Source organism: Mauremys mutica, chromosome 3 (assembly GCF_020497125.1).
Source record: "Mauremys mutica isolate MM-2020 ecotype Southern chromosome 3, ASM2049712v1, whole genome shotgun sequence".
In the NCBI taxonomy this organism is placed as follows: Eukaryota; Metazoa; Chordata; order Testudines; family Geoemydidae; genus Mauremys; species Mauremys mutica.
In genome coordinates this window covers 51,458,863-51,476,397 of record NC_059074.1, presented here as the reverse complement: position 1 = coordinate 51,476,397, position 17,535 = coordinate 51,458,863, and the positions used below count along the sequence as shown (strand labels likewise).

Below are 17,535 nucleotides of genomic sequence, written 5' to 3'. Positions count from 1 at the left end.
TTTCAACAATTTCCACCCCACCATCAACCTCAGCCTGGACCAGGCCACACAAGAGATCCACTTCCTGGACACTACAGTGCTAATAAGTGATGGTCACATAACCACCACCCTATACTGGAAACCTACTGACCACTACACTTACCTACATGCCTCCAGCTTCCATCCAGGACACATCACATGATCCATTGTCTACAGCCAAGCCCTAAGATACATCCGAAGTTGCGCCAATCCCTCAGACAGAGACAAACACCTACAAGATCTTTATCAAGCATTCTTAAAACTACAATACCCATGTAGGAAAGAGAGAAAACAGATTGACAGAGCGAGACGGGTACCCAGAAATCACCTACTACAGGACGGGCCCAACAAAGAAAATAACAGAACACCACTGGCCATCACGTACAGCCCCCAGCTAAAACCTCCCCAGTGCATTATCAATGATCTACAACGTATCCTGGAAAACAATCCCTCATTCTCACAGACCTTGGGAGGCAGGCCAGTCCTCGCTTACAGACAACCCCCAACCTGAAGCAAATACTCACCAGCAACTACACACCACACCACAGAAACACCAACCCAGGAACCAATCCCTGTAGCAAACCTCGTTGCCTACTCTGTCCCCATATCTACTCTGGTGACACCATCAGAGGACCCAACCACATCAGCCACACCATCAAAGGTTCATTCACCTGCAGGTCTACGTTATATATGCCATCATGTGCTAACAATGCCCCTCTGCCATATACATTGGCCAAACCGAACAGTTCCTACGTAAAAGAATAAATGGACACAAATTGGGCATCAAGAATGGTAACATACAAAAGCCAGTAAGTGAAAACTTCAATCTCCCTGGACATTCTATAACAGATTTAAAAGTCACTATTCTTGAACAAAAAAACCTTCAGAAACAGACTTCAAAGAGAAACAGCAGAACTAAAATTCATTTGCAAATTTAACACCATTAATTTGAACTTGAATAGGAACTGGGAGTGGCTGGCTCATTACAGAAGCAGCTTTGCCTCTCCTGGAACTGATACCTCCCCATCTATTATTGGGAGTGAACTACATCCACCCTGATTGAATTGGCCCTGTCAGCACTGGTTCTCCATGTGTGAGGTACTCCCTTCTCTTCACGTGTCATTATATAATGCCTGCATCTGTAACTTTCACTCCATGCATCTGAAGAAGTGAGGTTTTTTACCCATGAAAGCTTATGCCCAAATAAATCTGTTAGTCTTTAAGGTGCCACCGGACTCCTGGTTGTTTCTGTTTTCATGGTGTATTTTAAAGGCATATATTATATTAAATCTGGTTGGCAGCTTTTATTACTGCTAATTATTAACTAATAATTGCTACTCTTGGGAGCATGTCTTCATCATTGAGGTGTCATCTTTCTAGTATAGTGTCCAGAAACTTTATATTTGTGACATAAAAATATTCCTAACTATATACTCTATCTAGATTTGTATACTAGGTCTACCACCATGGTATCTGTGCCGTGGGGCATGTTCATTTGTTTAATATGTTTGTATGTATTAAACCGAGATGATCAGATTTTGATCACAGTTATACCAATGTAAATCCAAAGTAACTCTGGTGTAATTGGGATCAGAACCTGACATTTTTTCTGTATCGTTACAAAGATGTGAATTATTTAGTTGATAAATTGAGGGCATTTCCTCAAAGTTAATAACTACAACCTATACAAAAAAATAAGTATGAAGCTAAAGACCAAGGTGAGATATCATTATTACTATCTGTACAGCAGGGATCCTCAAGTTATTATACTGATTTGTCCAATGATTAACCTAATTATGTCTCAAATTTTTAATAATGGCTATCTTTTCACTGGAAGAAAAGCTGAAACAGTTTAGAGCAGCATAAACAGAACTGGGTGAAAGCGGTTGATCCAGCCATGTTTATTGTGGGCATAGGGAAGATGACTACTAAGGACAATAACAAATCAGAGTAACAGACCTGTGTACAGTCCATAAGACTACATCAGATCTTCTGTTGTATTGTCTGAGACTCCTCCATGCCAGTATAATGTAGAATAATTTGAGCTACAGAGTGGTTCAGTGTAATTATCCAAAAGTACTTTTTAATTGTCAGAAAAATTCCTATATTAAAATTTGCTTCTGCATATGGAAGAAGGCATTGCTTATTTGTACTCCTGGAAAAAATAGCTTAATATTTAACATTTAAAAGATTTTTAAATTATACCTAAATTTCACTGAAGTCTACAGAGTTTCCATTATGTATTAATTTCACCATGAGGACCATGGACTTGGACATCTTATTGAAAATAATGTACCAAAAAAATAAAATGGCATGGGATCCTCTTGCTATTGATTTCAAATCTGTGCTCAGGTTATGTTTAGTCTTGTGGAAGGAGACTAACTGAAAATATTGCACTTATGAACAATGTAAAAAGGCTACAGAGAATCAGTTCTACCATGACAGATTCCCCTCCACTAAATAAAACCCAACCTTTTTATAAAAGATATTTTTCCTTCCTGTATTTTCCAGCCTTATCCATAAGCGATGCATCTTTCAGAAGTAATGAATCATCGTGGATGTCATTTGCTTCCTTTCATATCCGACACAAGACTCACATCCAACTACAATTTCAACCTCTTTCTGCAGACGGTATCCTTTTTTATACTGCCCAGCACCTTAGCCCTCGATCAGGTAAGGACATTCAGGGCTCTGTCCACAAGCACTGGGTCTGTATCATACAGGAGGGTCCTTTCTTTAAAAAGAAAAAAAACCATAAATGTAAACAGTACAAATGTTCAGTCTTCATATTAGTGTTCAATGTCCATTTGAGTGCCAGTGGCTTTTGAACTTTTCAACCAGGCTCTTAAAAAGTGGCATAATGTAACAAGTTTCGGGCGGATCCAAAGCAAGCATGTACTTTTTTTGTCTTAATGGAGATGGACCAACAAATATACATTGAAGGATTTAAATATAGACATTGGATCCAGCCCCTCAGCTGCTGTACTCTTGCATAGCTCCATAGGCGACAATGAAGTTATGCCAATTTACATCAACTGAAGATTTGGCCCATATTTTTAAGACACCAAAAATAAGGAAATGCAGAAGTTAGCTGAAATGAAGCTCAGAGAAAGTAAATGGAATACAGAGAGCTCGTGAAGTTCATGGAGAGTTTAAGTATTTATTATACCTAAAGATGGATCAATGCTGACAAGTTTGCTGTTGCTAGAAAAATATTTACCTCAGTAAAACCATCTGAGTCCTGTACTTGCTAGACAGGCAGAATGATACAATTAGAAGTAGACAAGTACAACTGTTTTACTATATATAAAATATTTTAAAACCTTGGTAAGTTACAATCACGTTATTAAAACAGTATGGCATAAAATCTTATTTGCCAAGCCCTGTATATAAATTTTCAAATCTAGTCTTTTAACTGTATATGGAAAATTACTTTATTTATATATTTTAACTTTATAGTACATTCCTCTAGTGTCTTTCATGATTTTAGACAGAAACTTCTCATATCACTGCATAAGCTATTATTAACATTAAAGCACTGGTGAAAAACTTCCCAACTGGATGTCAAACACTAAGTTATGCAGAAATAGGGATTTATGTACTGGAAAATAAATAAATAGTTTGTCATATTTTTAGGTTCCTTTGTTCAAAGCCTAAAGGATTTTAGAATTTTCAATAAACATGCTCAGCCACATGCACAAATATTACCACCTTCTCATTCCCTACACAGATGTCTTAATGGGCTACTGCCAGGTGAGATTGATATGGGCATCAGACAATAACAGCACCACCTGTTCAAATTATGACCCCAATATAGAAATGCATTTTCAAAGAAAATTGATGGTACAATGTGTAACACGAATATATTTTTTGCTAAGAATCCTATTTTCTACTAGGTATCTTTTGTAGGTTTATAGTTAAAAAAACAGTCTGGGATTCTACATGAATAATTTCCTCCCATTCAAACTAAACAATTTCATGTGTCAAAAGATGTCTCAGAAAAATAGAGAAAAAGAAAAAAAAACCCACAATTTATCTAGCTCAAAAGAAATCAAAAAAGTCAAAGGCCGTGATAGTAGCTAATACAGACAGAAAGTAACCACCCCTTTGGAAGGATAAAAGTGAGTGCACTAAGAGATTCTACAGCCATTTTAAATTAGGCTGCAACTGGTTAGCATGAATATGCTCTATTTCTATTGCTATTAGTGAGAATGTTTAGTCTGTTCAGGAGAGAACATTTCTTAAAACCATCATCCTGAGCCATACAAATTTCATTTCAAATGTTTTTCCCAAAAAATACTTCCCCTTCCCCTTAACAAAAGTTGCTGTCTATGGAGTAATTTAATTGCTTTACAACTTTCATATCCCTCATTCTCATTGCTCTGAAGTTTTGAAGGGTTTCGAAAAAGCTAATCTTCCAAGCTCTTTACATATGCCTTCATATAATCCCATCAACTCCAGACAGAATTAGACTAATGAAAGACTCAGAAGTATTCTTAGCAGCCAACAGATGTGAAAGGGCTTTCTTTTGCAGATTAGTTTACAAAGCACTTTATATAATGCCTGTTCTTTTTACCTAGTTATATAAGATTTAATAAATGAATTGGTTGCACAAAGCACAAGGAATTTTAGAAAATTCCTTGTCTAATGGGGAAAAATTGAAAAGCTTCTCTTTTCTATTCTCCTCTCTCACTACAATGGACTGTTCTTGAAAAGAAATCATCTCTGACTTCATAACTAATTTAGAGGTGCTAGTGACACATAGGCTGTCTTCACTGGCACAGTCGTACAGGGGTTGTTACTAGTCTGCTTCTGAGCTTCAGACTGGGCTGGAGACACAGGTTTTTGTTGTCATACTGAGCTCCTAGAGGCATTGCTGCCACCTGTGATGTTGCTGCCACAGTCTTAGAGTTTTCCTATGACATATATGCCGTCCTTCCTTTGGGACTTCTGCAACAAGGATGGATGAAAGAAATGTTGCTATCTGCTGTTGTCCCTGTAGTCCTTTCTTGAGGCACTGGGTGGAGATGGAAGGGAATACTTCAGTTTGGATGTGTTGTCTATATATTTTTCTCTAAAGAGAGAACTCATGAATTTAGAAGTGCTCAGGATTTGTTTGGAGTGGGTGTCTTCAGTCCAGGGGTATTTGGCCAAATTAGGGTGACCACACAGGAAATGTGAAAAATTGAGATGGGGGGTAATAGGATCCCATATTAAAAAATGCCCCAAATGTCGGGACTGTCCCTATAAAATCGGGACATCTGGTCACCCTAGGCCAAATGTGGCACCTGGCTGTTCAGATGGTTGCCATGGCCCTATCTGAGAAGATCGTCTTGTCCATTGAGGTCTCTGCAACAACCATCTTTGCCAGGGATATTTTCTTAAGGATGGACCTGTAATCAAGATGGGCTCTGTTGTCTAGGTCTTTTATGTTAGCCAGCCAGGACATCATGGTTCTGGCAAAGGAGGTACTGTCCCAGACAACTGAGAGTTGCTGAAGATGACTTAAAATCCCTCCTGAGTCTTCCACCTTCCTGTCTGTTGTGTCCTTGTGAAGGGGGGAAAAATCCCTTCCTGAAGCAATTATCATATCCTTTGCTAGTGATGCCACCACAGAATCTACCTTTGGTATCTCTGTAATTTTAGGGTGGTGCTTTTTTATTTATTTTTTTATTTGGTGCTTGCATCTTTTAAAATTTGATTGGATGGCTACTTAAGGCATTTCCTTTAATCTCTGATTCAAAGGAAGAGTGAAGGAGTATTGCTGGTTTAGGCTGAGATTTAGCTGACGAGACTTTGCCCTTTGCCTTCTCATCTAAAACCTCATTGTCAGGCTGGATCTAAACAGTGGATGCTATTTTCCTGAACCCAGAAACAAATTTTGAGGGGAGCTGGGTGGAAATGGGGTGGGGTAGGGAGAATCCTTTCCTGTTTTTTTTTCCTGTTTGCCATATTCTGAGCCCAAATCAGAAAGCTGTCCTCCCTCACTAAAGAAGGTAGAATCTGAGCACATGGACAAGTATTGCTCAGCCTTTTAATATTTTCTTTCCCTTTGTGTGTTTTCAAGTTTTGTGGCCTCTTTTCCCCTTTTTCACAAAGTTCCAATATGGCTGTGGCCAGAGCAGGGTCTCTTTTGGCCTTTCTACCAAGAGCCTTAATCTCTTTGGCTATCTCTCTCTCTCTGCATCCTTCTCCTCTGAATCTAATGCCTACATTTTGTGTGGGTGTCTTTTCAGAAGAATCCCTAACTCATCTTGGAGTTGGGAGCCTGTTTCTTTCCCGAGGGTGCTAAAAAACTGTGTGTGGTGGGAAGCAAAGGGGATTTACGAGGCTTTTTCTTGCAGATGTGGGTTGCTGCAGAACTTACCCCCTAAGGATTTGGTTGAATAGCATCCCCCCAGACCATCTCCATGAGGCTATCAGCTCACACCTTTCTGCAGTGGAGGTGTGGTGGCTACATGAGAGAAGGGATGCCCTCAGATGCTGGTCTGACCTTGAACCCCATGCCTCAAGCCAGCGGATAAATGACCCTTTTCTGAGCCTGCTAAAGCTGCCTCATAGACTAAATCACAGTAGTGCTCTACCTAGCATTTGCAGGTCTGCTGTGCTATACCTGAGAAGGAACAGAAGAGTCCCCCAGGGGAGGCATTGCAGCAGCAGATCCAGGTCATTGAAACCAACATGCTGCCAACTTATGGGAAAAGGAGGGTAGAGCTTGAAGTACTTGCTGCTGCCTGAAAGGCTTTTAAAAAATCAAAGTTGGCAAGAAAGCAGTTGGAAGCAAAGCAAACTGCCACTGACTGGTGCTGCAAAGCCAGATGTTCTGGGAGGCTCCATGAGAGGGCATGGTCAAGTACTGACTCCAGGCTGCAATGGTGAACTGCTTCCAGAAATAGCAGAGAGAAGGGGACAGCTCACATGCAGAACTGCAGGAGACGGTGGGCTGCAGCCAGAGATGGTGGAAGCTCAGTTTTAATGGAGGAACTAAGGAATAGCAGAGTGGGTGGTCTGCAGAGGCTGTTACTGGGACCAAGTTGGAGGAGAGTAGGAAGTGACAGCTCCAAACTGGAAGGTGGGGGCCTGGCGGTTTGTTTCTCTCTCACCAGCTGCAGGGGTAGTTGGTCCCATTCCTACCACAATCACCCTAGTTCCTACTTGGTCTGTAGACCAAATCCCAGCCCTGTGACAGCCACTTCAGCCCCTCTGGATAACGCTCTTGCTTCTGTCTCTCCATACAGTTTATAGGTAACATTGGGTCCCACTATGTATAGTGGAACAACTAAGAGGGCAAAAATATAGATCAGCCCACACAATATTTCCAATGTAGGGATGCTAGCTCCCATTGCCCCTCCCCATTCCACCATGCCCTGGCAGTAGATATTTAATACAGCATGAGAAGCTGAACTGTCATGCTAGGGGACGATTGCAAAGCTGATAGGAAGATATCATCCTTCCTTACTGCACCATTGGTCCAGCCTTCTCGCCTCTGCACAGATCCCTCTGAGGGAAGAGCTCCATGTGGCGGGGGGCTATTCACAATCAAGCTGTGGGATATTCTTACTTTACTTTAAGGATTTTTAGAAACTGAGCATTAACTCTGTGTGCTTTTGTATACACACAGAACACACTATTATGCTTGTCTAGGGTGCACTGAAACCATAAATAGTCCTTCCATAAGTGCCCACTGCCCATCCTGATTGATTTATATTTTCACAACAGTCTACTCTAAAAATTAACATTGCTGTAGGTGGGCTCTTCATTCAATAGTTAAAAATACCAGTTTACAGTTTGTCTCTTGTAGGCCACTGGTTTGAATCCAGTCTAAGGCAGGAGGGATAAATGTCATTGCCCCATGATAGCATGAAATAAAGTTTTGTTATCCTAATCTGATTTTCTCTGAATGTATGTTACAATAACCAGAGTAGTCAGCAGAGAGCAAAGATTGAGTGGGCATATGGAGACAGTCCTACCTTTGCAGCCTTAGGGTATGTACGCTTTGAGTTGGGCGATGTGATTCCCACCTTGCATAGCCATACTTGTGCTTGCTCTCAAGTTAACAAGCTAAAAACAGAATGCAGCTGTGGAAGTGCAAGATGAGGAACAAGCTAGCCACCTCAACTACACGGCCATTGAGATCGTAGTCACATCCTGGGGACAGCTTGCCTGGCCCCTTGCTCATGCAAGTATGTCTCTTTGTGCGGGGAATCACACCCCAGCTTGCAATGCAGTCACCCGTAGAAGTAGTCCTAGCAGGCTTAAGACCCATGAACTAGGGTAGCTCTTGGAATGCACTCTTTGCTTCACTTTCTTTCAGTCTCCACACCATCCCCCAAATACTTGAACCCCAGTAAAGGAACAAATGGCCAAATGAAAACTGGTGGCAGGTCAAATATAATTTTTATATTCACCTAAATATGTGACCTGCAAACTTTCTGAATAGGCTTGCTTCTAGTAGTTCAATGTGACAATCCCAGCTACCACCCACACCATTATTATACTATTGTTTAAAGTAAAAAAAAAAATTAATTTGTCAGTCACAGCTGAATTTTTGCTAGATCTTATGCAGTTTTAAAAGATTTAGGAAAGCTAATTTTCAAGATTGTGTTATTGTAGCAGCAGTTAGGTGTTCACATTGTATAACAAGTAAATCAACTTCTACCTGTACTTTTCATAATACAGTTAAAAATTTTGAAGGCCAGTAAATACAGGCCAGAAAATCTCCAGTACTTAAGCACTTTTCCCGCACATCAATAGATATAGTAACATGTGTATTCTTTAGTTACTACAGGGTACCATGAGTATTACAAATAGTTATCTAACAGTAGACACTAAATTATCTAAGTTTAAGTATCACTACTGTACTTGCCAGCCTGAAATATGATGTACCCAAGTCCTGCCCAAATTGTAATCAAAATATATTTATGGTGTTCAAACCCTTATGCGTGTGGTGACATTTACAAATCCCACATAAAGCCAAAGCAATCAGGCTTTATACAGCTGTAGTACAGAAAGCTGAAGGCACAATTTCCTCATCAATCTGGGATCCTCAGGCTTCAGGGCAAGCTCTTCATGACCTTTTACAGCTGCTGCACTGGTCACAGCTCTGCTATTATCCCCATTTTAATTTCCAGGATATTGGATCCATCCACACAAGTGCTGAGCCAGTAGCCTTTCTCCATTTCCCCCTTAATATTTCCCTCTGTGCTATCATGTTCTGAGCTGGTGGAGAGCCCACCTGTCTCCCACATGTGGGGTGCTGAGATCAGTGGAAAATACAGTAGGAAGGTCTATATATACACAGAGAACATGAAAAAATGGGTGTTGCAATACCAACTCTAACAAGGCTAATCAATTAATTAAGGTTCCTGAATAGATAAGGCTGTCACAGCTCTGACATTCACATGTGACAGTTAAGAAACAAGTCAACGGATAAATAAAAGTCTGACACTGAAGTCAGAGGCTCAAAATGATGGCTTGTCAGAGCCCTAAAAACTAGCAGTAGGTTCCATTTTGGAAAGAGTTGCCTGACTGCCAGTCTGGCTAATCAGACAGCCCCAAGGAATGCTACCTGTGGATTGTCTTCCAAGGAGCCTTAGGATCCTATGAATAGCACACTACTAAGAGCAGACAACTGATGCGCAACGGTACTGGGCTGAAGGCCTCTGTCTATGCCTTTTTGGAGAAAGTGCAGAATGGTTGGCATTCCTGAATTTGCATTGTGCTGTTGGTACCACTTGTTGAATCTGGATCACACATAGTAGTACCCTTTTAGTGTTGATACTCTCCTAGATTAAAATAATCTCTTAATGATTATGAAGGACAGACTGAGACCTTTTAGTGCCTCCCTCTCAATAGTCAGGCTGTTAGTTAAAATTGTTTGAGGTCTGGATGAAGAAGAGGACTTTGTGAGAGGCTGTCTGGTCTCCATGGATGGTGGAGTGGGGGCTACAGTGTCAGCTCTATCAGGTTTGAGAATCAAGGTCTCCTTGGCCAATGGGAAGTTATCAGTATTACTGTTGCCTGTTCTTTTATTTTCTGGACCACCTTTCCCAAGTAACAGAGAGTGGAATCATGTAAAGTAGGCCTTGAGGCCAACTGGGTGATAAGGCATCTGTCCCCATGGATCTGTGCTCTGCCTCCCTTGTGAAGTATTTTGACCTCTTCGCATTTGTATGATTTGCGAACAGAGTGGTTGAAGGGAGACTAAAAGATGAAACTGAAAATCTCCAGAGTCGGGCACCACTTGGAGTTGTTGACCCTGCACTAGCTGAGCCTGTCTTTTCATTCAGATTCCATATGATGTGGATTGCTCTGGGAAAAAGGAGGAACTGTTCTGCCCACTTCATTATCTCCATTGCTTCCACACACAGTGCCGGACTCCTTATTGCCCCTTGGTTGTTTAAATTTGTGACCACTGTCATATTGGCATATTGAACCAGGACATGGTTTCCCCTTGGATGGGCTGGCACTTTTGTAGAGCTGGCTTGACTGCTCTCAGCAGCTTAGGCTGAGAGCCTTTTCATCCTCGCTCCAGAGGTCCTGAGCTGTTTGGGTCTCCAAGCAAGTTCTCTAGCCCTCCAAGCTGGTGTTAGTTGCAAGGACTAAAGGATCTGGAAGGCAGATGAGCATGACTTTGCAGTTATATTCATAGGCTGACTGCCCTTGTAAGGAGTTGAGCATCTGTGTCGGAACCAGTACTTGATCTTTCATGTGTTCCAAGAAGTGGTCCCACACCTTTAGTGTGAATGCCTGAAGATTTCTGATGTGTGACTGTGTCCATGGAGTAATCTCTAATCATGATACCAGCAGTACCAGAAGTTGGAGGCAGCTCAGGAGCAAGAAAATAAATTTCTGAATGGAACCAGAGAACTTTTTTCCCTGCTAATGATGAAACCATGAATCTGAAGGAGATTCAATGTTCAAGACATGGCCCTATGCAGTGCTGACTGTGATGGAGCTCCAATCGGGATGTTGTGCAGGAAGGAGTGAAGGTGAGCTCCCTGCTACTCAAGTCTGGCTATTATCACCACCAGCATTTTAGTAAATACCCTGGGGGGCCAGATGCAGGCCAAATGGGAATGTTAGGTACTAATAAGGTTTCCTGCTGTACGTGAACCTCAGAAGTCTGTGGTGGCACAGTCTGATAGGGATAAGGAGATATGCATCTGCTAAATCTACTGAAGTACCCCCATGACAGAGAAGACATCTTAGATGCCAGGGTCTCCTTCCAAAACTTCATTTTCTTCATCCACTTGTTGAGACTTCTGAGATTGCAAATGGCTCTAATATCCCCCCATGAACTTCAGTAAAATGAAAAAGATGGAAGGGAACCCAGAGAACCTTTCATCTGAAGGAACACTATCATTCCCATATCCAGATCACAGCCAGGGATGCTTGGAAAGTGGCTGAAGAGGCTTTGAAGACCTTTTTTGAGAGTGGTCTCCATATTTCTACCCACAGGGTATCCTTCTGAGGGAATAACCAAAACCCTGGTGAGAGATGCCACAGCAGCATCCATCTTCGGTAGCTCAGCAACAGAGCCCTTTGGTTCTTGAATGTCACAAAGCCTGAGGACACTCTTGTTAATGTGCTTGCCCTTGTCAGACTTGTTCCATTCATCCCTAATCACTTCATCAAATGAGGAATAAAGGGGTAACTGCAGCCTCATGAGAGGATTTTGAGGGGAGAAATTTACACTGAGACTCACTCTCAGAAACCTTCTCAAGTTTCAGAGCCAGACAACTCACCCTCCTCAGTGGATGGGAGGGAAGAGAACTCAGCTCCTGGAGTTTTTCTGCTTTTTCTTTCAATATTTAGGCTTTTTTTATTTAACCCTTTTTGCAGGCTTTGGGAGCATAGCTTTCATGAAGTCTTATAAGACTTATCTTCGTTAGGGCCTGTAGTCCTCTTGAGAGGTCTGTCTCTGAATCCTCCCACACTGGGTCCCATTCCCCCTGGGAGGAGAGAACTCAATATCAACACCCTCCTAGTCACCTTGGGAAGGAGGGAGGTTGATTAGAAGCCCCGTTTCTTTCCCCAGTGCGTTCAGGACCCACTTTAAAATTTGGGGGAAGGAGGGCTCAGTTTTGAAGGGATCCCCTGGGACTTATCCATCAGCTCAAATGCTCAGGGTCCTCCTTGCTTCTGGAGCCTTGCCCAGCTCTGCACCGGCGTGCCTGGTCCATATTTCCTCCGCTGGTGTGGCAGCTGCTTCAGTAGGTCAAGTACCACACCCTCCTGTCCGACTTGTAGTTCTGGGATTTAAGAGTTATGGACAGACAGCTGGATACAACTCACCATCTGCTGAGCCTAGGAAAGCTGCCTTATATATAGAAAACCACTTGGTGCTTTCTTGATCACTCTGCTAGGCCTTTAAGGGGCAGAGGAGCTGGCAGGGAGATACTGCAGTGGAGGCTCAGAGACAGTTAAATCCCCGAGGAGTTAATTGATCAGTAGAGGAGGAAGAATACTAGTCCCCACTGCCCAAAACACTAGACAGAAAAACAGAAAGGAGTAAAGGTGGTAGCAAAATACACCACCACTGTTTGCTGCAGTGGAGGCAGATAATCTGGCAGCAAGCCAGAGCAGAAGGGGCATGGCCAAACTATACAGCGCAAAACATGGATCCGCCTCCCTGAACTGCAGAGAGAGCAGCTCAGACAGCCAGAATTGTCATGCATGCTGAGCTGCAATATATTATGCAAGACTTACTGTGGAAACAGCAGATGTAAAATGGATGCACATCTTGGTTTTGTACTTTTGTTTCCTATATTATTGTGCAATTTTCATGCAAGGCTTTTCAAAATGTGTATTCCACTTACCCTCTAATCTTTGGGTTGAAGTATTTGCATAGTACAAGTTGTGCAAGGTAACAGGTCCAGTAAATAAAAAATATCAAACTATGAAGACATATTCTCACATTTGATTTAAAATGACATATGTTTATGGGAAAGATTTGGTGAGACCGGTATCAATCAATCATACAATGAACCATTAGATTTAAACAGATCATTCTATTCTTGCACATGGTAGGTAAAGTAATTCACTTCTTTCTCAAACTGAACTTGTATGACATGTCCTGCACACTCCCAGCTATATGAACTGTTCCATGACTGAGATGGTGAAACTCTGCCTCATTTGCTGAAGACTTATAAAACCAAATTCATCCCATTGTAACTCCATTAAAAAGTCAATACAGTTCTCCTGGGATGCATGTGATCTACTCAAAATAAAGTAACAAAGAGTCAAACTGAGTTTCCCTGAGAAATTAGTCATTCCTGAATTTAATCCTAATGAACTCACCACTGGTAGGTGATTTCATTTTTAAGCATGATGAATCACAATAAAAAAAACCCATATTTAATTTAATTACATTTTAATGTCAGTTTTACTGATAAAAGGCTACAGAGGGGGAAAGCGCCTGTTTGATAGCACTGTCATTGATATCTATTACAGACAAGAAAAACTACATTAAAAGAAAATTAAGTTGCAAAGTCAAGCACTCAAATGTTAGGAAATGCAAGTGTTAAGGTTACCTTTCCGGCCTCAATTTGTCCATTATGTGCATGCATGACAGTCCTTAATTTCATGACCACATACTATTTTCCTGCCTCATCCCACAAACAGAATAAGCAGTGCTGCTGTTTCTTCTCTTGTCCCCCACCTCAGTTCCTGCCCATGTTTTCCCCTCCCTACTTCTATTCCCCCATCCCCATCTCCAGCTCCTTACCTTAGCAACTATGCCCCACTCCTGTCTTCTGCCCCTGTCCTCCCAGTCCTGGCTCCTGCTGCTAACACAACTGCTGTTCTCCATCTCTTCACCCTCCTCCACACCTGTTCTTCACCCCTCTGCTTTCAACTCAGGCTGTTTCTTTTCCTCCTCCTCCATGCTGCCTGGATGTGGCAGAAACATGGGGAGCATGTCTCCCTCCGCAGTCCCTGTGCCTGGTGCCACAGCAGTCCCAGGGAGAAGCAACTGTAAGGGACTTGAACCCCTTGGATGAGGCATGTTCAGGTGTGCCAGGGATAGTACATGCACAACCTGGTTGCAGACAGGAAGGGCTAAGGCACGTTCAGTCAGTGAAGACAGAATCTTCAGGGAATTTAAGCTGCTAAATTCTAGCAAGCCTCTGCTGAGCACTTTTAAATTCAAATTTTTCTGGGACTTATAACTTGGACAGTTTTTCAGGGACTGCACAACATGTATTGTGGATAAGAGGGCAATCTTTTTCCAATCCCCCCTTCCACCTTGCCAAATTTCAAATCCCTGCTCCAGAGTGAGGCAACAGAGCTTCTCAAGCAGTTGTAAAACTTTAACACAGGGAAAAAAATTTTTTTTCCCCTAATCTCATTCTCAGAAATAGCTGAAATACATGTATTTTTTTTAAATGCTGACTAAGGCACACACCCAACATGGAAAATTTCAGCTTGAATAGTTTGAGTCTTGTAAAGTTACAAGCAACTGAAAAGAGGGTATTAAAATGAAGTGTCAGGACACCTTAACTATATGAGTTGCTACCTAAACCATCTCAAAGTAAAATCTATTTGACATCAAGTTAATTTATTTCCACAGGTGACTTTCTATGTATATCCTTAGTAAGTGGATTTGTACAACTACGCTACAGCCTTGGCGACAAGATAGTCATCTTACAATCTCTTCAAAACGTATGTACAAATGGAAGTACATGGCATTTCCTTAAAGCAGGAAGAATAGGTAATGAAGGTTACCTGGATCTGGATGGCATCAACATTACCCAGAAAGCCAGTGCTGGAATGACTGCCCTCGACATAAACACAGATTTCTATGTCGGAGGAGTGTCATCCTTAAATCTTGTCAATTCAATGGCAATAGAGAATGAACCCATAGGTTTCAGTGGGTGTATACGAGAAATTATTATAAACCACAGAGAACTAAAACTCACTGAGGCAGACCCTAAAGATGGTTCCAATGTAGGTGACTGTGACGGAACTGTTTGCGGGTACACAGTGTGCAAAAATAATGGTAAATGTCAAGTTCAAAACTCAGGCTTTTCTTGCTTTTGTCCTCAACCCTGGACAGGGAACACGTGTGAACAATTTGTTTACTGTTCACATAATGGTTGTCTGCACCAGGCTCTTTGTATTCCTGATCCCATTTTATTTTCATACAGTTGTGCATGTACACTAGGATGGTCGGGTAGATACTGTGACAATGAAATCTCATTTTCTACTGCAAAATTTGCAGGTAATTCATACATCAAATACATGGATCCTCATTATGGAAAGAGAGACCTCAGATTTACCAGTGTATCTCTAAATTTTACTACCAGTCAGAGTGAAGGCTTAATTTTATGGATGGGAAAAGCTGAAAATGAAGACAATGATTTCCTTGCAGTTGGTCTTACTAATGGGACCTTAAAAGTTGTGGTTAATCTTGGAGAAAAAATCTCTGTCCCTTTAATTCACAGTAAACATTCCCTTTGTTGCAAGAGATGGCATTTTGTCACCATAGCTCAAAACCAGACTTCTATTAAAGTGTACCTTGATGAATATCTGGTTCTCTTTGAAGATATTGATCCACAAAGAAAATACATTGCTCTAAACTATGGAGGCATTTGCTATTTTGGTGGGTTTGAACTGGGCAGAAAAGTAAACACAGTCACTTCAGGGCTTTTTAGTCGGCAGCTAGTTGGTAAAATTAAAGATGTTGTACTCTTTCAAGATTCTAAAACAATCCAATTAATTAAGGCAGAAGGCTACAATGTTTATGATGGAGATAGGGATTAACTGAAAAAAATTAGGGTTAAAAAACCCCACATGAACAGATGAGTAGGTTTATACTCCACCCTGTCTATTGGCTAGTAATATTAGAATGAGACTCCTTTTTAGTAACATGCTTAGTAGTATTACGCACACGCTGTAACTACTTGCTTGCTACTATAAACTACCAAACTTTTTATATAGTTGGGTGAATAGCACAGATGAAAAATGATCAAATTTACTTATGATAACTAATCTCATTTCTAGATACTGTTTTGAAAACAGGAAACTTTGATTTTATAGATTTATTTTGCCTGAGACAGTTTTGTACTCTGAAAGTGACAGTTTACAAGAATAAATGCCCTGAGAAATGTTTAAATTAATGGCCTCCTTTCCAGCTTCTTTAGCCTAGCATTCTTAAGTACACTGTATTAGTAAAGAAATAGAAAGGCAGACATTAGAAACCAGTCTCAGGGAGGGTGATGGAGTACAGGTTGCCTAGTTTTACCTGGAATTCCTGGAAACCAACTGGCAATAGTATACAGAAAATTAACTACATTTGCCTGAGTTTTATTTACACACACACAAATCTGTCTACTACTATCATCCAGAATCCAGTACTTTTCCCATTTATTTTAATACCAAAAAGTTTATCCAAGTCTTACTTTCTCTTACAAATTGCCCGTAAAGCATGAAAAAGTCAGCATTTGTGGAATAACTTCATGTACATACAGTGTTTCATAGGAAAACACTGGAGTTTTCCTTCAGCGTAGGTTGAGATTTTCCAAGATGTCTAGGGGATATAGCCACAGATCTCCCACTGAAGTTCAATCCTCGTGTCAGCTTAAAACCTCAACCGCAGATAAAACCCTTTTATGCAAAGTAAACAAGTTTAATTCATTTTTCAAATGCCTAGTTATCATTACTTTAATGATCAGTACTTTAATAAACAAGAAATAAAACAAAGATATTTGAGTTATATTTAATGTGCTCAGTTATACTATGGCCTCCAATGCTATTTAAATTTTTAATTTCAATCGACTGCTATTAATTTACTGTATAAATAAAATGTTTACATCAAAACAAAAGTGGTGGATTTCTACCTTCTTCCCTTTTATTACAGCTCAATATCAAGCTCTCTTCTCATATTAGGAATTAACTATATATACACACATACATATATACACAGTGTACTCAACTGCAGAGAACAGAAATTACATGGATTTATTTCAAGATACAAAACCAGCTACTCAGCAAGAATCATGTAAGTAAAAGGCTGGATCCCTTCTAAGGAGACAATATAAATAATTTAAATCTATCTGAAGTACCCGGTGAAATGTCAAAATTCCAGGCCCATTTCAGGATACATATAAAGCAGCAATGTCTCCCCTATTCATCAAACTATTTCTTAAATATTAAGGGTCAACAGTCAATACTGTGGGACAGACACTTGCTTGGTCCACTTCTTTATGCTGCTCAGACAATGCAAAGGAAGCAGAAACTGCTCACAAGTCCTTTGCTGGGGATTTCTCCAGTGTAAGGTTGCCCTATGCCTCGCTCTTCCCAGTAGACATATCAGAAATAGAGAGAAGAGTAGCTGAAGAATATTGCTTTCCAGCTACCCTGCAATGGACTGTTGCCATTTAGCAAGTTAAAGAAGCCTACTAGGATAACTGGTGCCAAGAAGCAGGGAGGAGTAACAGGTATATTAGGAAGGTTATTGGTTCTCAGCTATTCCTTTTTTCTCCCTTTCCCAGGCTACCTCTTGGTGGGAGGGGA

General features: G+C 40.9%; 1 protein-coding gene across 1 annotated transcript in view; it reads left to right on the top strand.

The window, feature by feature from the left end:
* LOC123366211 (protein eyes shut homolog) overlaps positions 1 to 16,829 on the top strand; it is a 95,536-nt gene extending 78,707 nt beyond the window's left edge. The window contains exons 7-8 of the mRNA XM_045009441.1: positions 2,530 to 2,691; positions 14,591 to 16,829. Of these exons, the coding sequence (XP_044865376.1) occupies positions 2,530 to 2,691; positions 14,591 to 15,783 (1,355 nt within the window). The 3' untranslated portion in view covers positions 15,784 to 16,829. The remainder of the gene's footprint in view (positions 1 to 2,529; positions 2,692 to 14,590) is intronic.
* Positions 16,830 to 17,535: the final 706 nt, after the last annotated feature.